The 24,142-nt window shown below is 39.3% G+C and overlaps 1 protein-coding gene across 4 annotated transcripts; it reads left to right on the forward strand.

The window, feature by feature from the left end:
• The first annotated feature begins 658 nt into the window (after positions 1 to 658).
• rab3b (RAB3B, member RAS oncogene family) lies at positions 659 to 21,999 on the forward strand. Of its 4 annotated transcripts, none has more exons than XM_042417341.1 (5): positions 659 to 1,064; positions 10,420 to 10,644; positions 15,243 to 15,361; positions 15,455 to 15,579; positions 19,155 to 21,999. In XM_042417341.1, exons 2-5 carry the CDS (start codon positions 10,420 to 10,422, stop codon positions 19,337 to 19,339), a joined length of 654 nt encoding a protein of 217 aa, XP_042273275.1. In that variant the 5' UTR covers positions 659 to 1,064; the 3' UTR covers positions 19,340 to 21,999. The 4 variants fall into 4 exon arrangements, with proteins under 4 accessions (XP_042273275.1, XP_042273274.1, XP_042273276.1 ...); XM_042417340.1 differs by lacking the exon at positions 659 to 1,064 and adding an exon at positions 8,225 to 9,370; XM_042417342.1 differs by lacking the exon at positions 659 to 1,064 and adding an exon at positions 9,284 to 10,303.
• The last annotated feature ends 2,143 nt before the right edge of the window (positions 22,000 to 24,142 follow it).

Genomic DNA, 24,142 nt, shown 5'->3' on the forward strand with positions numbered 1-24,142 from the left:
AACCATTGACTGGGAAATTATATAGAGCACTTTCACTTTTTTTTGAAATTTTATCAACAAAATGATTATTCAATTAATTGAGAAAATAATCGGCATATTAATCTGTAATGAAAATAATGAAATAAAATAAATACAGCAAACAAAACCTCTTTCAATGTTCTGTTGTTGTTTTAAGACAGACTTGAAAAATAGTGAACCTCACCTTTAATCAATTATTAAAGCCAACATTTATGTCAGTGAGTAATTGACCAAATCTCATCGTTTTTATCATCCACGGTTAGTTTAACCTCTGTAGTTCTGTAATGCCGCCACATTAAAATGTCAGGATGATGCTGTGGAGAATAATCTGCTGTAAATGCCTCACAAGTCAGTCAGTGTGTTGAATGTGAAAGAGCAGAAAACACACCTGTAGCTATGTGTGTTTTATATGTTTATTGTTGCAGCAGCAGCAGCAGCACAAACAGGCAGTTTTTTCTTCATTTGTTTCAGGAAAATGTCTCTGTTGTTGATGCTGAAGCAATTACAGCCTCACTTGCCAATTATGAGTCATAAATGTGCAGCAGCACTGAAGACTGCCGCCTCTGCCGCTGCGCGTCTGCAGAAATCCGCCGTTTGATAGGGCGGAGGAGGAGCCGCCTGCAAACAGCCTGAAGAAAAAAATAAATAAAAGCCTGTTCATTCACAGAGAAGGAGCCGGCGGTGGTTTATTTTTAGGGGGAGGAGGTGACAGGCAGCAGACGCCTTCGCAAATATTCCCATCGCTTCGCTCCACCTTGAATTAACGCAGGATGTCAGCGTAAAACCGTGCGTAAAAAAGCTGCGTGCGGCACCGCGGAAAAGAGACGTTTACAGGCAATTTTACCTCATTTCTGGAGGAAAAAAAAAATTCCACTCTGCTGCTTGCAAACGACGCAGCCGGCGCTCCTGATCTCCTGGTTCCTAACAGACGGTCAGAGGATCAGATTGTAAACGGCTGTTGTTGAGGATCGTTTGGATTTCATTGAATCTTTTTGAGCCATCAGGTGCAGAGCAGAGAGAGAGAACATCAGATCCGCCCAGCAGAGGTAAGACACAGACAGAAAACACGGATGACCGGCGGTGACACAACACCGTTTAACACCGGTTTAATTAACACACACACACATGCACGCGCACGCGCACGCATACACACACACACACAGGCCTGATGATGTTGCTGATATGAATCTATAACGTCGATCACACCTGAGCCTGTGCGACAATAAGGCTCCATTATCTCCTTATAATAATCTTTAATTAATGTTTAATTTAGTGCCTATTTCTTTCCTTAGACTATATTTCATATATAATCTAATATAGGATAATATCCACATTAATGTGTCTTCTAGGCGTCTATAGGTGCTCAACATTACAGTAATGTATTGATTTTATGATTGGTTTCCAAATTTCTGCACCACCTCCATCATATACTATATTGATTTTGGTTATATTGACGTTTTTTTGCTTTATAAGTGACATATTTTGATCATAAAACCCAATGAAACACAATGTTCCTATATATCCCATAATAATCTCACAGGTACAGCATGTCTATGGCTCTCTGGAGGGAGTTGAGCCTCTGTTGGCCTTGTGATTCATCTTAATCTGCCATAGTATGTCTATATTTCACCTCATCTCCTCATAGGAATGTAGTCCTCTGTATTGACCATATATACACACACACACACACATACACACACACACACACACACACACACACACACACAGACAGGTGACAAATTAAAGGAAAAACTGGTCCAGGTCTGAATGTTTGACTCCTACAGTGAGGGGGTCTGGGGGCTCTGTTATGCTTTTGGGGGCATTTTGCTGGCATGGTTTTGGGTCCACTTGTCCCCTTATAGGGAAGGGTCACTGCTAATCAATACAAAGTTGTTGTGAGTGATCAGCTTTATCCTATGATGAAACATTTCTATCCTGATGGGAGTGGTCTCTTCCAGGATGACAATTCCCCAATTCACAGGACACGAGGGGTCACTGAATGGTTTGATGAGTATTAAATGATGTGAATCATATGTTATGGCCTTCACCGTCACCAGATCTCAACCCAGCTGAACACCTATGAGAGATTTAGGACTGACGTGTTAGACAGCGCTCACCATCATCAAAACACCAGATGAGGGAATATCTTTATGAAGAATATTGTTCCTCAGCCTTGGCGTTGATTCTACTGTCTCTGGACTCTACTGGAGGGATGAACACTGTTCCAGAAACCAAACCATGCCAGCAAAATGCCCCCCAAAGCATAACAGAGCCACCAGATCCCTTCACTGTAGGAGTCAACATGACAACCTGTCATCCGTCCGTACATACATACATACATACATATATATATATATATATATATATATATATATATATATATATATATATATATATATATATATATATATATATATATATATATATGATCCAAGTCTCCTATATTATCTCCATATCCATGTCATATTTCCATATGCTGATATAGTGTTGACATGTGAATTGGCCTTAATATATATTGAGCTTTTCACTAAATATCTCCACAGTGGTGGAAAAAGTACTGAGATCTTTTACTTAAGTAAAATACCACAATGAAAAAACCCTGCATTCAAAATCTTACTGAAGTAAAAAATACCAAAGTAGACAAGCAGGTACATATTATTGTTCCAAGCAGAGTATTTTTCAAGTCTTAATACATGTCTGGAGGGGATCTTCAGTTAAAGATCTCAGTACTTCGTCCATCACTGAAACTAACAATATGTTAAAAGCTGATTGTGTGTTTTACGTATGAAATATTGATCTGAAAAGTAGTCACTTGTAAATGTAGTGGAGTAGAAATGGAAAGTAGTTTAAAATGGAAGTACTTTGTTTCACTATAGTTTTAATAGCTATAGTTGCTATAATAGCTGAAGTATCTTTATGATATTTTATCATATTTTTATAGGTGCATACAGTGTTTGTAGTGTTGCTCCACTGGGAGTTTGCAGAGGCTTGTTGTGATTTTTATGGTTTATACTTTGGCTGAAGTATCCATTGTATCCATCCTATATCCATGCTGCTGTTTAAAATCTTAATGGATTTCAAACAGCAGCATTTAAATACTGCGTTGGTGGGAGGATACATGGTCTCAGAGCACTTTTCAGATGGTGTACAGTAGCATGTGCAGTACTTCAGTTGTTGGTTGTGTGCCGAATGTGCAATATCCTGCTTCATTGAGCAGTACTGGTGATATATTATTTTCCTGTTTTTTTTATTAAGCTGTAGTGGTTTTTATCTATATCATTGAAATAATTGTGTGTTTTTTCTGGTTGTTTGATTCTGGATGAATGATGTTAGGTATGTATGTATGTATGTAAGTATGTTTGGGAGATACATGTTTTGTGATGCAGCAATGCTGAGTCCAATAAAGGATATCTTATCTTATCTTATCTTATCTTATCTTATCTTATCTTATCTTATCTTATCTTATCTTATCTTATAGTATAAACATCCTAAATATCCTTGGCTGAGGAAGCCAAAGTAAAAGTAAACTAAGGCTGGAGGATAATTCACTATTATCATTTATAATATTGAGGTGATCATGTCATCTTCACCCAAATTAAGGATTTTGAGCAAGTGGAATCAGTCTTCACTCAAGGTCCACTTATTACCTTTGTAAGCATCTCACGGTCTTCATCTGCAGACGGAGTTTGCCCAGTTGTCATGAAAATGGTTCAGTTGTCATCATGTGACCAACGTTTCACATGAAGGTCACGTGTAACAGTCAAACAGTCCATTTCTTTGAACATCAATTGTGTTATTTTGCACATTGTGATGTATCGATATTGTAAAATATCCATATTAACGTTCAGTTCTACTGTTTACAGAAGTAATATGATCGTTGGTGGCTATTTACTCTAAAAAATAATCTTATAGTATCTCTAAAGTAAATCTATATGGATATAATGTATCTGTGGTGCTCAATAGTGAGTTTATAGTAGCATTTATGCATCTTTTCATCTTCTATCTTCCCTCTTTTTAATATATCATACAGTCAGTGTTTGTCAACATATAATTGTGTCCACTTGTATGTAAAGTATTGTTATTATAGGCCGTTCTTTGCTGAATGTCTCTTTAAGTAGCATGGTTCTGCCTGTCCAGTGACACATTGGTGATATTCACAGCCCATATGGTGTAATAATGTATGTAAAGTAAATGCATGATGAGTTGTGTTTGTTCCTGTAACCTCAGCCTGTCGACTGGCATCTACAGCAGCAGGCCGACTGACTTGGTCACAGACAGGCAGGACTTAGATTAACTATTACCTTATTGGTTAATTCATTATAAAACATATCTGCCAGATCTTTGCAATATCAGTGTTGGACACAGTTAAAGGCATTAACAGTTTATCTGTAACACATTTACTGGCTTCAGTTCAGTTACACAAATGTAATGACAAAAAGCAGGTTTTAATCACCCAGTTAAAGCTTGTTTCTGTCTGTCCGGCTGATATTACAGATGTCTGAACTAAACCACAGACACTCAACTCACCCATACACTCACCCGTTTTGTGTGTTTTTATGTGTGTGTTTTTGGGAAATGCTGTTTGTTAAGGGCAGCTTAACATGAATAACCCTAACCCTAACCCTAATAAAAAAAAAACAATCATATTGAATAATTCTCAAAAAAACTGCCGTCCTTATGTAAATATATGAGGAGCCACACGACACAATCTTCAGAAAGGTTCTGTTCCAAGGCTTGTCATTATTAGAGTTGAAACAATTAGGTTAATTGGTGACTCTAAACTGCCCGTAGGTGGAAATGTGTGTGTGAGTGTGAATGGTTGTCTGTCTCTATATGTCAGCCATGTGATTGACGGGCGACCTGTTCAGGGTTACCCTGCTCCTCACCCAACGTCAGCTGAGATTCACTTCTGCTTCCCCGTGACCCTCTAGAGGATGAGCGGTAAAGAAAATGGATGGATTTACAAATGTTAGTAGGATTTAAATTGAGTTTTTTGTTTTTAACTTCTGGAATAGAACCTGGAAGTTCCAATTTCTTCGGGTCTCTGTGGTGAAAGCTGGGGGGAGGGGGGGGTTTGTTGTTGTTGTACAAAGAGAGGAACGTTTGTTGTTCAGCAGCAACATTTTTTAAATAGGACATCCTCTATCCTTAGTCCCTTGATTTAAATAAGGAAAAAAAACAGCAGCAAAAAGTGGAGGGGACAGTGTTTTACCTCTCCTGTCACATCTGTTTTATTTTAATTATCGAGATTTTATGGTGTTCTATATGTGTGCAATATATATATATATACCTATTCATTACACTTTTACTCTTGTATTTTTGGTCTTGGGGAGACTGAAAAATATATTGTTCAAACTCTTTGTATATCAAGCACCTCTCACTACTATCCATACAGCCCGGCCTCCTCCCTATGTGACTAAGTCCATGTAGGAAGGAAGTTGTAATTACACAGTTATAACCCAAAGCCTCAACGTTTTCCTAAACCTAACCAAGTGTTTTTTGTGCATAAATTTAACCAAACCTTAACCATAGGGTTGTCACAAACATTTATTTTTCAACAGTGATGTGTAATGGTTTTGGAAAACACAGACGGATGATGTTGTCCAACTGATATGGGCGTCAGATCAGAAAATGCTCCTATGTGTAGCGTTGGACTGACAACATATTTTACACTGACGACCTCGATGTGATGACAAGATTTCAAGCCGCAAACAGTCACTGCACCAAGCTGTTGTTAGCTGGACCGACCCTACAACTGCAGTTGTCTATGAGTGCCTGAGTGAGTGATGAAGTTTCACCATTGGTTGGCTGGCCGAGTGCTGGAGTTTCCCCATTGGCCGTTCCTCTTTCAAAATGAATTGGCATGAGATGATGGAGGACAGCAGCGCGACACAGAGTGACTGTGTTTCCTGATCAGAACTTTCAGCTTTGGTGTAAAGTTGGCTAAAATCCTTCTTAAACGCGTGCCAGCGTCTCCTCTACCGTCCAGCATGATCCACTCTGCGGCTGGCAGCGCTGTCAGCAGCCGGCAGGAAAGATGCTCCGTGGTGCGACTGGATTTTATAACTGACAGGACGCAAGCTTTTTATTTCTCTGACATTTTCACATCACAAATGATGAACAACAGCATTAAAACACGAGTCTTGCAGGTAAAACATGAGACTCATGTAGCTGTTATATCAGGGTAGTGTGGGGCGGCTGCTCTGCAGGTGCGCTTGATTTGACTGTAACTGCAGTAACTGGGTGGAGATAAGCCTCCTGAATTTGCACCCAAAAATGCTGTCAGAACTTTCATTTACAATTTCCACTGCAGCTTCCAGGATCATCGATTGGGAAAGAGGCTGAAAAAAGGTGCATAGAAGCATGAGGGTGAGTGCACGGTTAAAGCACCAAATAACCATCACTCTGACAAAACACTCACTGCAGAGTGAAAAATGAAAGACATCCACAGAGTGAAACAGATGAAAGAGCAGAGGGAGTTAACAGATAATTAGAATAGTTATAATTAGAAGTAAAATAAGTTCACTTCAAATCAAACATCCCAGGATGTGATTCTTGCTGCTGCATTTATAACCTTTTTTGACTGAAACGTTGTATAACCATGTCATGTGATGCTGCTTCAGTGCACTTAAACAACAAATACTACTGGTACAATTACAGAAAATTGCAGATAAACATTTAATATCCAGGAACTCACATTATATAGACACGACCACTGACTATGTTTTCTAAATGTTGAGACACAAGCTGTCTCATAACAATAAACAACATAATACAATAAGACACACTTTACACAATGAAAAATTCAGATTGTTGCAAATTCAATTGAAAATGTCTCAGAATTCACTCTTGACATATGAAGTCAGTTTTCTTTCATACCTTATGGTGACATGATAACAGCACATAAGAGTCCTGATATTAGAAATGTCTGCTGAGTCGTAATATCCAGAATTGTAATTTCAGATGAATTTAGTCTTAGTTTTTCCTCCCCTGGTCTCTGACAGAGAGGATGAGTCTCCACTGACACAGCCATCCACGCTAGATTAAACCCAGCAGGATATTCAGCTGTGACTCATCTGCTGCTCACATTCATTCAGCTCCGACTCCGACGCTCTCTTTTCGGAAAATTCTGTTAGTACACTTCCATGTAGTACACTGTGTACAGTGTGTATGGTATGTTGTTATGGTATGTTGATTTACATATTGTTTTTGCTGTGATCTACGTAGCCTATAGACCAGACTGTTGACAACTCCAGGTTCACTTTAATAGTCACCTATCTAAAGCAAGATGCATCATGGAGAGAGCTTTTGGCATCCTGAAGATCAAGTGGAGGTCCATTTTCTTGACAGCGCTGGAGGTGGATGTCCTCTCTGTCCTGTAGGTTCTCGCCTGCTGCACAGTCCTGCACAACATCTGTCTCAGCGATGGGGACCTGTTGCAGCCAGAAGATGTTGATGTGGAGGGAGCAGCAGGGGACCAACCAGAACCAGCACCTCCAGGCGCCATCTGTGGAGCAGAGGACAGGCACCGGATGGCAATGCTGTGTTATGCACCAGATCACGACCATGCTCATTAATTGATTAAATAAATCATTTTGCTTAAAATTTAATAGTTTTAAAACTGTTTATAATCATATTTAAATGTCTTTTATGTGTTTCTTTTGCACTTTGTCTTAATGCTTTTAATGTTTTATGTAAAACACTCTGAATTGCCTTGTTGTTGAAATGTGCTATACAAATAAACTTGCCTTGCCGTGTGTGTGAATATTAGTGATTGACTAAAGATCTAGAGTGACAATAATAGATAGAGCAGATAATGAGTTTTTTATTATTTGTTTAGTCATTGTTCGAGGTGCTCCTCCCTAGCAGCAATCTCCTTGTCTCTCCTCTCTCCTCTCCCTCATCTCTTTAAAAAACTGCTCCTCCCTCTCTACAGCCTCACATTGACTCCTCACCTCCCTCTCAGCTGCCTCTCTGGCTCTGGTCTCCTCTCTCTGTTGCCTTCACCTCCATCTCCCGCATATCCCTTAAAACCTCCACGACATCAACCTGCTGCCTTTTTTTTGGGGTGGATGTCATGGATGTTGTGGCTGTGTCCTGTTCTTGGTGTCACCACAGAGGGAGGTTCGACCACGCCACGTCCTTGGAGGATAAAGCAATGAGGAGTGGTCTCACCTTCCTCTGTGCTGACCCCAGTTCTGTGGCACTTCAGGTCCTGCAGAGGAAGGACAGCAAGAAACAGAAAGACACTCTGGTTTCAGATCAAACATTCCAAATGTCATTCCTTGCAAATTCCTAACAGTATTCGGTGTTTCCCCTATGATTTTTGTTCAGCAGCAGTGCAGCTGTGCTGAGTAGAAATGATGAAAAGACTAAAATGTATGACGCAAAATGTAAAATGTAGTTAATTTGTATTATGAGCACTATACATTAAGTGTGCACCAAACATAATGAATAATAAACTGTGAAATTTCAGTGGTGCTCTTAATTCAGTATTGATGGTTTCACCACTGCTATTGAATGCGTGTTGGGGAAACACTGGTATTACATTTCCTGGGGCTACTAACTACTTTCACCAGAAAAAAGTTAAGTAATTATTCAGAGTCAATATGAGAGCATCCAAATAGCTGTAACATGAATGCAGTATTACACTGACATATTTTAAAGTTACCTCTTCATCAACTCAAATAATAATTGATAACTTTTCATATCCGTAGGGCTTATTACCTCACAGTGATAGTGACGTGTGAAAAAGTCAACCAACCTTATATTTCCGTTTGAGGTTTTCCCTTTTTATTTTATTTTTTCCACAAAGGCTCGGATCACCCTCCCCTCTAGGCCTCGACCAGTAGTGTATGTTCTGATTGAAATACAATTGGATCACAATAATGGCATGACACTGCATGCAGTAACCTCAATGTATAGAAACCAGTATGTAGCAATGTTGGAAAGGTTTCATATGATAGTGTTAAACGATAGCTAGATATATGCATTCACTTACTTGTATCCATTCATGGCAGCATTCTGCCTCACTTTGAAAAAGGAGGCGTTGGCAACCCGCCACAGAATAAGGGACCCCGTTTACAACTTGTCAAACCTCTGACCACACATCTAATACTAAAATCTTCTACAGTGAAGACGATATTTATATCAATGCTTATATTTGTATGGTGTGAAGTTCACCGTAGCAATTGCAACCGCTGCAGCTTCCTCGGCCGCCATTTTCACAAGTTAGCTGATAGGTTGGTGGAACCTCCCCTTCCGCTATGTAGCCAAGATGGCGACCATCGAGGGTGAGAAGTGTCCGGTGTTCCACACTCAACTTTTTGACCGTTATGAGTGCACCATCTGGGTACTCATAGTAAACTGAATTTTGTCATAATTGTCAGTGTGAATGAACTTATGCACTCAAAATAACAAATGTACGTACGGAAAAACTTGAATTGAGACACAGCACGAGTCTTCAAAGGATAAAACCCTTCTAAGCAAAGGGCTCGGTGGTTTAAGTCTAACAGGAAATGTTTGTTTACAACGAGTCTTTGTTTGTTGGGTCTTTGTGCTGAATCACATTTGGCTGCAGCTCATCGTCACAGTCGGGTGAAAATTTCTATAATGTCAGATTTGCAGGAACAAAGAGAAGCACTTCTGTGCTCACCCAACAGGTTTTAAAATAGTTTCATCACAGCAAGAGGTTGAAGAATTTTTTCAGCCCACAGAGGAAAATGTAATCTGAAGTAAAAACAGAATCTGTTAAACTGTTAATTGCCTTTGACATTTGAGTCATACATTTGAATTCAAAGCAAATGTTATGTTGGTCATATTCTCAGTTTCTAAGATGAGAAGTTTTATTTCTACCAAATGTTTTTATCCAAGTTGTCACCTGCAGTTGGTGTACATGTGAAAATAAATGTTTACTGTTTTGTGCGAAGGGCAATTTTCATTCAAATGAATTAGGTATCAATTAATTAAACAGGTTTCCCGTTTACCAATGAAGGATGCTCACACAGCAGTGGGCTAAAAACCCTGTTGCAACAATATCATGACAGCTTATATACAGACATTTTCAGTATCTAGAAATAAAGCAACTAGCTGGAAACCAGTAAAATGATCAATCTGTCAACTGCAGCTAACGTGACACGTATTCCAGTGAGAAACAGCAACTAGTAGCAGTGATGATACTAACAGACTACACAAGGTTACAGGTGGTGAGAAATGAACTGTGTGTCCCAAACCACGACGATAACGTTAGCATAAAAATAAAAAAGTAACATTAGCTTTAAAAAAGGTAACATCAGCATACAAAATAAAAAAAAAATGTTAGCGTGACATTGAAAATCGAAACTTGTTAAGATGAATATCACACTGATTGTGTGTTTTTCTCTCTTCAAACCAAATCGTCAGATGGCGAAGGCAGACCAGCGTTTCGGCCAGCGGGACGGCTCCGACCAGAACTTTGACTACATGTTCAAGCTGCTGATCATCGGCAACAGCAGCGTCGGGAAAACGTCTTTCTTGTTCCGCTATGCCGACGACTCCTTCAGCAACTCCTTTGTCAGCACCGTCGGTATCGACTTCAAGGTGAAGACGGTTTATCGCAACGACAAGAGGATCAAGCTGCAGATCTGGGTGAGCATGGACGGATAGATACTGTTGATAAATCAAAACTCAATTTACTGTTCACTAGAGAATAAACTATTGGATCTTTATCATACAGGAAACAGTGATTGACTGAATTATTTCAGACACAGCTCTGATGATGGTTAGCAAAATGCTAATGGAAACCAGTGTAAGCATGATTAGCTCCCATGAGTCTCACTTAAGATGTTATTATTGGGAGCTTTTTTATCCAAAAAAAAAAAGCTCATAATTGCATCTAGTTCAGTGGCAGAATCTTTCAAATGGTCAAATATTTTTCACAGAGTATAGACAGAAAATGTAATGCAACATACTGTATATAGTAGCTATATGTGATATACTATAACGTATTGAAGCATAACATAATGTAATGTAACATAACATAACAGAACATAACATACCATGACATAAGATTGTAATATAATACACTGCAATGTAACAGAAGTATATGTGTAACCCAGGTTCAGTGAAGGGACCTTTCCAGCACCATATGTATGACAAGAGATAGTCTTGATACAATAGAAAACATAACACAACACAACACAACACAACACAACATAACATAACATAACATAACGTGGTAATATAATATACTGTAACATAACATAATATAATATAACATTTGGCAATATAATAAACTGGAACATAACACAATACACTGTATAACATAACATATGGTGATATAATATATGTGTGATATAACATAATACACTGTAACATAACGTAATACATGGTAGTATAATACACTGTAATATAATGTAACATAACATATGGTGATATGATATACTGTAACATAACATGGTAATACAGCATAATATAACACATGGTGATATACACTGTAATGTAGTGTAACATAACATTGGTGATATAATACACTGTTACGTAGTGTAACATGAAACATGGTGATGTACTATAATGTAAAGCAACACAACATACAGACTCAGGATGTACTGCTGCAGTGTAACATGATGTTCTGCTCTCAGTCAACAACAAGCTGCTGGGAGGAAGAGAAAAGACACACACATAGACTTCTGGCTACGGCTTGTATCATCAGCGGTGATGTTGTTGCCATGGCAGCAGCCCTTCATGCTCACTCACTCTCTCGCCAACACACACACACACACACACACACACACACACACACACACACACACACACCCTAACAGTGCTGTCTTCAGTGGCAATTAAAGAGACCTCTTGGGGCGAAGAGGTTGAGACCCGGCAAGGGACAGAGGAGCCTGAAGGGGGGAGGTGGGTGAGGTAGTGTGTGTGATAAAATGTGTGTGTCTGTGTGTGTGTGTGTGTGTGTGTGTGTGTGTGTGTGTGTGTGTGTGTTGGAAGAGGAGTGGGGGACAGTGCCATAAGTAGAGCTAATCAAAGCCGATTGATTCAAACTGAAAGCACAGCGACGAGTAAAAATAGACGCACACACACAAAAACACACATTTAAAAAAAACACACACACATGTATACAGTTACACAAATGTATGACAGAACCAACTTAAGCACGGCTTTGTGTCTCTAGTGCCTGTAGCTTAGCCTTAGGCACAATACTAAAGCCTCATGGGATTTGTAGTTGTTGAATACTTACAAAACATTCTTGTTTGTGTTAAGCTTTGTTTTAAAGTGATGAGGTGTTCAGATGTTACTGTCCAGTGCAGCAGTAGATACTCATTAATCTAAGAATATAGACAGAAAACATTTAGGAGCATGTTTCAGCTTTTAAGAAAGACTGATGAGAGAAAATACAGACTCTGGTCGAGGCTGGCTGGTTCATCTTCTCATGCGGTCTCATAAGATTTGCATTCATCATTGCGTTCTTTAATTCTTATTTTCAATCTCAAAATCGTTTTTACGCTTGTCTGAGGTGTAACAGTAGTTGTGGATAAAAAAGGTGAAGGTAAAGATTAAACTTTATAGAAACCTGATAATTCATTCAGCAGTTTCAAATCAAATAATAGAAAATATCTGTTCAGTCAAAGATACAAAGATGGTGGACATAAAGACTGAAGCGGAGAAGCAGATGAGAAGGCAGGGATGATCAGGTGAGACAGACCTCACTAATGCTCTTGTGGCTGAATAGGAGAAAAATCCCTGCAGCCAGGTTCCAACATCTGCTGGGAAACCAGGAGAGTGGAGGCTGTTACAGCAGCACATTAATGTCCGTGTTAGACTGTCACACATGGAGGAAGCTGTCCACACACTTTTGTGCAGTGACGTCGTCTTCTGTGGAAATCAAACACATTTCTCTCTGCTTTCAACTCAGCTGAGAGGAATCAGTCACTGCCTGAGGCTCCGCTTATCACCCTCCATGAATAATGTTGCTACCGCATTCAGCACACACACACACACACACACACACACGTCGTCCTAGGTCCCTTTTGGGGACATTACATAGACTAGAGACTTACCCAAACCCAAACCATAATCATAACCCGTAACCTAACCTTAACTACTGACCTAGAAATCAGCTTTTTCCCAATTGGACAAGCCTTCCCCAATTAACTGGTCTTTAGTCTGAAATTTGTCCACACACACACACACACACACACACACACACACATACACATAATCACACATCAAATCTAAATTAATTCAATGCAAACGAGCATCCGCCGTATCCTACAGGAAAGAATCAGTGTTTGTTGAATGTGTGCAGAGCAAGTGAAGCACAAAAGAGCTAAATTTAGAGGAGTGACTGCACCCAGGCCAGCTGTGGTGGTATGGGGATGAAGTGATGAAATGGTGGTAGGATGGAGCCGGATGGTGGCTGAACGATGTTAAGAGTCGCGGATGTGCGTGAAAGTCACATTGAGGCTCAGCTGGTTTGTTGTAAATGAGCCGCGATCAGCGCCTGCGGCTGCGGATCGATCGCTGCTCCAGATAAGACGGTTAAGAGTCTTAGAGGAGATGAGGCTGAAACCAGTCGCGCTGTTCGGTCGCCGAGAGATGAAAGAGTGAGATATTCACACTCTGACAGCAGTGAAAGTCTTGATGACTGATTAGCTGCACAAATCCAAAGCTGTGTCCCTGATGCTTTCATTTATTATACCATTAAGTACGTTTTCAAACAACCGACTGGTTTTCTGCACACTTTGAGTTCACATATAATAAAATGTTTTTATTTTTCAACAATATCAGCTCATATCATCACCAGGGAGAATGAGTCTGACCTCTGAGGAAAAAAAAAAAGACTGAGTCATTTGTTTAGTAAGTGCCCCAAAACATCATCTGTTGACACTGCAGTGACAGCGCCCTCTAGCGGTCGTAGTAATGATGGCGGAAGCAAAGGAGGAAATCAGATGATGTTATTTTAGAGCGATAAAGGACGTTGGGAGGAAATCAGATGATGGATGGGTCAACAAAACATCAGACTTTAACCATGGATTTCTTAAAGGATAAGGCTGCGATTTCTTATGTTTTCTTCTTGTCAACAAATCTCATGTTTGGATACAAACCAACAATGAACTGATCTACTAACAAGTATTGTTTGTTTATCCAAAGCCTGATATATCTTATTCCTCTGTGCTGTAGACTTCCATTATTGTCCAAAAACTATTAAAAATATGTCAATGAGTCACACTGCTGCACTGGGTGACATGTTTGGTCACTTTAGTTTGTTTAGGGTCAGCGTCATGTGACTCTGGAAAGTATTTCCGTGTCAGGAAGAGACACTGTGCCTGCATGAGGACGTGATTCTCTTTATAGTGATTCTCTTTTTGCACGCTTGTTGTATTGATCAGACTCTGACCCAGAAACTGTACATTTCACCAAGTAGTTTAGTACAAAGTCAAGAGTTTTGTGCATCAACAGACCTGCGTCCTCATGCATGCACGGCTCTTCCTGACACACAAATACTTTACTGAGAGTGAAAAACTGACGCTGTTATTAGTCTTTGAAGCAGTTTCTAAACAACATGACCAAACTCTTCATGATGAAGGAACATGTCACCCGGTGCAGCGGTGTGGCTCACTGATGTGTTTTTAATAGATTTTGGACGACAACGGAGGTCTACGGCACAGAGGAATAAGATATATCAGGCAGACAAACAGACAGGGGAAACAGGGAAACATAGAGAAACACAGGGAGAAAAACTAGAAATCCAGCCAGAGCCCTGACAGACTGGACCTAATTAATCCTAACCAAACCTTAACAGCACATTAAGGTTTGATTAATGTGCGATATTGGCTCAAACTATCACAGATATCCACCGCCAAAGGAGGGGCAATTAATTTGGTTGGCAATGCACAATAACAAAAGAAATCCACAGCAGACACCATATGAAAGACGTAGTGCCACGATAACTCACAAACTAACATATTCCAAGAGGACATTGGTATAAAACTCCAGACAACCACAGATTTGAAAAGAAAATCTCTGGATGTCCTCTTGGAATATGTGTTTCTGAGACCAAACACAACAACATTTTAGAAAACACAATATTTCAGAAAACAGCAGTTCTAGTTGGTAGAATAGTGAGTAAACTCCCACTGATGTGCTTCTGGCCATGGATGTGAACAGCCCAGTAGTGTTGGGTTTCTAAAGATAAGTTCTGAGTTTTACCACGGAGTTTGTGTTTTTGTTTCCAGGACACGGCGGGGCAGGAGCGTTACCGCACCATCACCACAGCCTACTACCGCGGCGCCATGGGCTTCATCCTCATGTATGACATCACCAACGAGGAGTCCTTCAACGCTGTCCAGGACTGGTACGTGATTGGTTTGGAGCTTGATTCAGATTCCAGTCATTAATAGCTGATGATTTATGTTGCTGTGTGTGTGTGTGTGTGTGTGTGCTGAAGGGCCACCCAGATTAAGACGTACTCATGGGACAACGCCCAGGTGATCATGGTGGGCAACAAGTGTGACATGGACGAAGAGAGAGTCGTACCTCCAGAGAAAGGAAAACACCTCGCAGATCAATTAGGTGAGAAACTGCTGCATGAAAGCTGCAAAATACTCCTCAGATCAGGACTCGTATTTAGAAGATAAAGAGAAGATAAAAGTACAAATCTTTCACTTTTATTCACAAACTTGAGAATAAAATCTGTTGTCAGAGAGCTGCAGAGGTGTGTTCAGGTGGCTCAGAGAAGATCCTTGAAGACTGCAGGACAGAAACTCTGTTTTCTCTCTGATTGGACTAGATATGATCAATAATAAAATATGAAGCAGCATCATTAAGATCAGAGTTGTTTTAGTTGGTTATTTGTATGTGAACATTTGATAGGATATTTCTATTATCTTTTTTAATTTATATGTATCAAACAAACAACAAGAATAAATCTGTATTGATTTGAATGATCAATTACTTTCTGATCATCTCCATTGTCTGCACTTATCAGTGTGGAGCTAAATTAGCTTGTCTACCATGTCTTCTACAGTAAAAGTACATAAGTATTATGAGCTTGATGTAGTATTGCAGTAAATTGCATAATTTATTGCAGTAGTATTGCAGTAAAAGTACATAAGTATTATGAGCTTGATGTAGTTAAAGTATTGCAGTAAAAGTACATAAGTATTATGAGCTTGATGTAGTATTGCAGTAAATTGCATAATTTATTGCAGTAGTATTGCAGTAAAAGTACATAAGTATTATGAGCTTGATGTAGTTAAAGTATTGCAGTAAAAGTGCATAAGTATTATGAGCTTGATGTAGTTAAAGTATTGCAATAAAAGTAGTGGTTTGGTCCCTCTGACTGATATATTATTATATATGACATCATTAGATTATTAATAGTGAAGCATCAGTGTTAGAGCAGCATGTTACTGTTGTAGCTGCTGGAGGTGGAGCTAGTTTACACTACTTTATATACAGTTAGCTAGTTTAGTCCAGTGGTTCCCAACCTAGGGGTCGGGCCCCTCCAAAGGGTCAGCAGATAAATCTGAGGGGTGGTGAGATGATTAATGGGAGAGGAAAGAAGAAAAAACAAAGTTCTGATACACAAATCTGTTTTCAATTTTTAGACTTTTTCTCTAATCTTTGATTTTTGCTGAAATATTGGATCATTTGAACATTTATTGAAATGAAAGCATGTGAGAAGTTTAGAGGGAAAAATCACTATTTGGTGGAGCTGTTAACAACTCATAGACATGTGAAATGTGACCCCGACTACACACTGCTTTTTGTAAGACGTCAAAAGCCAAAAAGGTTGGAAACCACTGGTTTCATCTTTAACAATGTGTTGTATTTTAAAAGCTTGTTATATTATCCATTGTGTCAAATCTTCATCTGAAAAGTAACTAAAGCTGTCAAATAAATGTAGTGGAGTAGAAAGTACAATATTTCCCTCTGAAATGTAGAAAGTAGCATCACATGGAAATACTCAAGTAAAGTACAAGTACCTCAAAACTGTACTACAGTACAGTACTTGAGTAAATGTACTTAGTTACTTTCCACCACTGGACAGATGTCATTAATGGTCTCTGTGTATAAAAAATAAAAAAAATGAATAAAGAATAAATCATTTTTTTTAAGTATGAAAAATCAACTATTTATTCTTGAAAGTCTGATAACTACAGACCCAGATTATCAAAAACTTTGCACTGTCATGGTGTGAATTTCTGTCTGATGTTCAGCTGTACTGTGTGAAACAGGAGGTGAACTTCTATTAACCAGTTCAACTCCAGGAGAAAATGACTTTCCCCCCCGGAGGTGTGTGTAAAACAAAATACTACAAGTGTGTGTACATATTGCTCTGGGCCGATGAGATGTTCTAATTAGAGAATGCACAATACTGGTTTTAGCTCCACTGCTGGGAGCTATTTTCCAAGATATAAGTCTTGAATAAATACACGCTGTAGGCTCCGGATTAAACTCCACTGAAATAAGAGATATTCACACAGTTCAGGGAGAAGTTACAGACACAGTCAGAAGTGACTGAAGTTCTGCCAGATATCAGAGTCCTTCATCCAGCCTGGATCTGTGAGGTAAAACACCATGTTTAACATTTGGACAGCTGAAAACGTCTTCTCATGTTTCAGATATTTGTGAAGTGGGCAGAAGAGTCTGAATATAGCAAACACAACCCTGAGAGGTTGAAATAAATAAAGCCACTCCCAAGTTAAGTCAGAAAACAATCTTTAAAGCCCCAAACGGAGTGATGCACATGTTCAGACAGTGATACTAGATTAGTTCAAAAGCACAGGACAAATCCACAGCTGTGAAGTTTAAATAGGACGTGTAAAATCTAGAGCTTACACACACACACACACACACACACACACACACACACACACACACACACACACACACACACACACACTCTCCCATGATGGGAGTGTCAATAGATACTCTCTGAACTGACACACAAAACTAATTAAATGAACTAGCTGAGGGTGCAGTTCAATGAGTTTTTCACTATCAGGATCTCATATCTGATGTTTATTTTAAAGGAGACATATTATGTTTTTAAAACAAGGATACAGACTAGATTAAAAAGGTGAATCTTAACGGGGACATATTCTGCTTTTAGTGATTTTCTGTTATTTTTATTCTGTTCTGATGTTGGATGTTAAACATGGTGAAAGTATGTAAAAAATTGCTCCCTGCAAGACAAAAGTCAGGGCTTCAACTGCTCTGATGTCAGACCGTTCGCACACGCCCACAAACGTATTTAAGTTTTGGTCATTGGTCATTTAAGTTTTTATTTCACATTTAAGAGTACAAAAAAAGAGATAGTATAAATGTGGTAAATTAAAATAAAGGGGGGAAAAAAAAGAAAAACAGGCAAACAAAACCAAACAAACAAACACACAGTACCTATTTTATATCTACAAAACCAAACAAAATAAACCAACAAAACAGAAGGCAGTCAAAAAGAACGACCCGGCATTTCAGTGTTTCTTTATATTGTGTTAACCATCACCCCGAACCCTCTTTAAGATGTAGCAACCTTAATGTATGTTAGAAGATATTGTCACATTTGGTTAGTTTTGCTTTGAACATTATTTACTTTGGCAGTCAAGTACAAAAGCAGCAGTCTCCGTCATGAGTCTCTGGTCTACGTGGACTCTTCCAGCTACGTAAATTAAGCCTGAAGACTGAACTGTGCTTTAGTAAGTCCTGGTGGCATGAGAGATTTATCTAAAGATGATCTTCAGACCAACATCAGCTATGCATGAAAAAAAAACGCAGCCTCCTCTTTCATTTGATTGTTCATTCTTTGTTTCGTCTCTCCGGCGCTTCAGGGACGTTCAAGTCACATACTTAATTCATTCGCTCTTTATTTGAACTGTTTTAACGCAGAGCTGATTTCAGGTTATATGGAAATATTGGAGTCCCTGTAACATGACTGAACTTTTAGGACAGTAGATCAGAAATGTACTTCTTTTGAGCAGAATTTTAGTGATTGAGATGCCAACTATGGTTTAATCCAACTAGATGAACTAATTTATCTGTCTTTAAGAAAATGTTTGCATATCTAAAACATCCGATCTGCGTTGCGACGGCCTGAACCTCCCCAAAGCTTCTTCATATTCACACTTTCCTGTTTCCTCCTGCAGGCTTCGAGTACTACGAGGCCAGCGCCAAGGAGAACATCAACGTGCGGCAGGTCTTCGAGCGCCTGGTTGACATCATCTGTGTGAAGATGTCGGAGCGCGTGGACGTGGAGGCGCCGGCGGCTCCCGGCACCAAGACCACCAGACTGACCGACAAGCCCGCCCAGCTACCTCAGAAGTGCTGCTGATCGTCCGTCATCCCTCTGCCGTTGTCTCGTCCGCTCCCCCAAGCTCTCGAGAAAAAGAAAAAAACAGATGTAACATTCCTCAACTCACTCTCTCTGCTTCAGTCCATGTTTGTGAGCAGTCAATAATCACCACGCCTACTGCAGTTTCTGCTAACTAACATTTATATAGCTATAGTTTCATCCTCTCCCCGTCCCCAAGTATCTGAGGTTGGTCCTTCTGTAGACGGAGCAGTAAGGGCAGCAGTGTACTCTCAACAAAATTTAACTTGGCGTGTTTATAAGGTTGTAGAGCCATGTTGAATATGTCGCTGTGAGAAAGGAGGCCAGTTTATTGAACAGTGTTAAAAAACTGTCTGAGAAGGAAAATAAAGGCTGGTCACACTATTAGTCATTAGTTAATCTATTCATGAAACAGGCAGCGCTGGAAGCTCGCTGGCAGGGCTGGTTAGTGAACCGCTGCAACTGGCAAGCTAATCGCTAACATGCTATCCAGCTGGGAACATGCTATGGCTACTCAGTCACAGTGGCTCTCTGTCGTTCTCTGAGCTTGCTCAGTAATTCCCTAACAGGACAATATATTCACACAGTTTAATAAACACAGTTAAAATACATATTTGTACCATGGACTCCTGTCTGAAAACTCTTCCCTAATTAAATGGAGCAGTTTGTTCCTCACAGGTCAACAGCACAAATTTGCGTATCAAAGCCGAACGCGATACAAAAGCTTTGTGCTGAATCGTACCAATAAATTATTTTGCCATAAATTTTACTGTTTTAAATGCTGTTGTGACCGGGCCTTAAAGCTGTAATTACGAATCTTTGAACATACATGTAAAAGCCTCTACATAGAGAGACAGTGGTTGTGTGTAAGCATAGGTCCGAACAATGCATGGTGTGATCCTGAGCATCAAATAAGCTGATTAGTTGATCCAACTTCCTGTTGGGAGGCAGGTTTAAAATGGATGCGTTAGTGTAATACCCCACATAGAGCACATTTTTAAGAAAAGCAGGTGTGCCTCGAACGCTTACATGCAGCGTACATCAGCAGGTTCTCGAAGCTCACGAACGCTAGAAAGTAGGACGTCAACCTGCAACGATGCACATTAAGACGCCGCCGGTGTGCGCAAAATCAGTTGGTGCAGGTGTTTTGTGTTGTATGTTGCGAAGCATGTTCCTGGCTGAAGTAAACTAAAAACACACAACCCAAAGTATTCAGAAATAAACCCTCTGATCATATGACGCTGTTGAATTGCAGGTAAACAGCAACAGCGAATGTGGTTGTGTAAACATTTCGAGATGCATTCGTTTTGGTTGCGCCGCCGTAGAAACACGCCAAATTATGTTTTGTGCAAGTGTCCTGTCAGGAAGCAGGAAGCAGGTCCACAGGTAAGCACAGCACTGCCTCTCCTCTAAAAGTGTAGCACAATGAGAAACTCACAACTCCACTGCTGCTCATGTTCACAAGTTTACAGGTTGTAGTTGTTCATCGAGTCATCCGCCGAAACATCATATAGGCTGCTTCTCAGATAGCTAGTGATAGTAAATCCATTCTAATACAATATGCCTATAGCCCACTAACTGTTACTGGCCTTACTTAGTGCTGTTTTTAGCTTGAAAGATGCTTTAGGGCTACACCACCAATGCACAACTCCCAGGCAGGGCTGCAGCCAAAATCATATGAGTCAAAGAATAAACAGAACCGGGTCGAGTCCGAGACTGAAACATGTCCAGTACAAGAACCAGACAAAGTGCACAGCTAATGCTGCTCTGCAGTGGTTTTTAACAGCACAAAGTTAAACAGAGAGTGCCTCGTGATGTTTTAACAGGGTCCATTTAGATTATTAGTGTGGGTAGAAGTATGAAGTATGTACAGGAACAATAATAACAGCACTTGTGTTGCACTTTCATTAACAAACACTTCAACTGCTGATATTAACACCAGAACTGGAGCAAGGAAGTTGTTATAAAATTAATATCAGTTTTATTTCAAATGAACAACGTAGAAACCTACAGAAGCTCGCTGCATTCACCAAAAGAAAAATATGATTTCTGCATATCTCATAATTATGACTATTATGTACTTATATAGTACTCATATTTCAATATTAATAGATTGTAATTATGAGATAAAGATCTTGTCTTGACGAGAGAGTTATTAGAGATGAGATTAAAAAGTCAGATTTATGAGAAAACATCTAATTTTTTGTTTTTTTGGTGAATTAAACTTCTGTAGAAATCCAACTGACTCAAATTAGAAAATAATTACTGCAACATGTTAACAGACTGTTTTGGATTGTTGGCAGATAACCGCCATAATGTGAGAATGTGTTTGTTTAAAATGTATTTTTTTACATATTTTTTTTCATATGAGGATTTTAAGTCATGAATATTTAATAACAAAAACTCTTGAGCGAGCACAAATCTAAAATAAAAATCCGTCGTCAGGTCAGGAATTTAAGGGTCTGTATGTGTGACGCCTTTAACAATAGATCAGCCTCTTTTAGCTCTTAGTTTTGGTGGTTTACTTCCTGTCTGGTGCAGCTGTAAAAATATATTATTGACAAAATATTGAATACAGTGTACACAAGATAACAGATAACAGACAACATTACACAAAACCAAGAATTACAACAATGAACAAACAGTTGATCAAACAACAAAAGAGGAAAAAAAGTACTTGAAAAATAAATAAATACAATATATTTAATTAAAATATATATAAAGTCTACTTAACAAAGTCTACTTTAATAAAATAAACAAAAAGGACTGAAAGAATAAAATATATGAAGGGTTACATGACTTAATTTTATGTATCATATGAAGCTGCAACGATTAGTCGATTAACAGAAAATCAATCAGCAACTATTCCGATAATCAAATTATCGTTTTATTCATCATTTAAGCAACAAACATTTGCTGGTTGCAGCTTCTCAAATGTGACAATCGAAAACTTTTCATACATTATAGTAAACTTAATATATTTGTTGTTTTGGACATTTGAAGACTTTGAGCTATATTATAATGGTTATAATGGTTCAGTCTCAGTGTTTCCAGCAGGAAACAGACAGAGTTAGAGACTAGCTGGTGAAGAGAGTGGAACATATAGCAGTTAAAGAACTTAATATGTTTCTCAGGAGTTGGTGGAGATCAAACCAGAGCTGGGAAGAGAGTGAATATTGGAAAATAATTAAAAAAAAAGCTATGCAGGTTTAGAGTCTTGACATTTAAAGATGGAGCACACTGGGAAGAATCCTGATATTATTCAAAAGTGAGAGCCTAACGAGCTCGCTTCCCTCCCTCCCAGGTCAAACCCAGTGACGGTTGCTTTGCTGTGACTCACCACTCAGTCGGTTCTTCAGTGTTTTTTCATAGGAAACACTGACGCTCCTCGACTACTGTGGCAGCTGCAGTGCGCTTCATGTTGCTTCAGCCGACACATCAGTGCTTATACATGACAGGAAGTGTCAAAATGTCTGCTGTTGTGCCAGCTGTTGGAAGTATATCGCATCATATCTGCTTTCTTGCTTGCAGGCAGATTTAATGACATCCTGTATATGCTTAAGAAAACTAGACTCAGGCTTTAACTGTGTCTTTTTTTTTTAATTTCCAGCACAGAGCTGTGAAATTAATGTAGTTGAGGAAACCTGACTACTTGACCTTAGCAGAAAGATAGTTTGAACACAGGGAGTCTGATCCTCGCTGAGGGAACGATGTGCTGGGAGTATAAAGTAGAACTTTCTTGACCCCGGCTGTAATTAATGTAAAAGAGAAACAGAGCAGGAGACTCCAGAGCTGTGAAGGTATAATGCTTCAGAGTTTCATGATATCATACTCATTTATGATACTGTTTATCATCACGGTTATTAACTGGGCAAAGTGGGTAACTGACCCCAGTGCACCAGTGGTAATTTAATTAATCATAACTTTGTTTGGTAGTATGGTTATATGCACCAGTGAAGCCACATCGATTGTGTACTTGTGATTGGTTATTTTTGGTTGTCCCAGACGGTGAAATATTTAGTTCAAACGCTGGTTCAAGATCTCACTTCTCACACTCACGTCCACTGACGGTCAATTTAGAAATTTGGAGACCAAAGACAACCTTGACTTCTCAATTTATTCACAGCTCAAATTAGTTTTTGTGTTGGCTCAGTAGTTTTGTCATTAATCTCATTAACTCTGCCAGGAGTCCGTCAGCTGACCTTCTCTCTCCTTCTTGTGCTTTTGCTGTCAAAACCAGGAAGACCTAATTTTTACAAAAATATAAATACTGCCTCCACCTTTATAGACAAAGACACAGTTATTTAAACTGAAAAAAACTTTTTTATTTTAGGTGGACAAAATGTGTCAATTTTTGCTGACTTCAACGACCTTCTGCTCTGTTTCTGTGTCACCTCGTGTGTCTCTGACACTTTCATAAGAAACTTTGGGAGGTTTCCTTTCTGGTAAGATCTTATTTATCTGCACAGTCACAGTAGTTCAGGAGCTGCAGACATTTTAATTTGGGAATGTCATTTTTAGTTTTTCCTACAAAACATGGGTGAAGTGGAAGAGGTTAATAAACTTCCATATGAGGTTTCTATAGTGTTTTTCAGGAATAAATAGCCTCAGAAACCAAACTGGACAAAACAAAGGAACAAAAAAAGCAGATCCAAGACCCAGATCAGACTGCCAGAGACTCGACCCAGACTGCCGCCGAGTGCTGCAGCCCTGCTTCATGGTGGCTTATAGCTTTTGCACTGGCCGACACAATCCAACGCCATATTGAGGGTGTTTTATACTCACACACACATGTGAGCAGGG

This window comes from Thunnus maccoyii, chromosome 7 (assembly GCF_910596095.1).
Source record: "Thunnus maccoyii chromosome 7, fThuMac1.1, whole genome shotgun sequence".
In the NCBI taxonomy this organism is placed as follows: Eukaryota; Metazoa; Chordata; class Actinopteri; order Scombriformes; family Scombridae; genus Thunnus; species Thunnus maccoyii.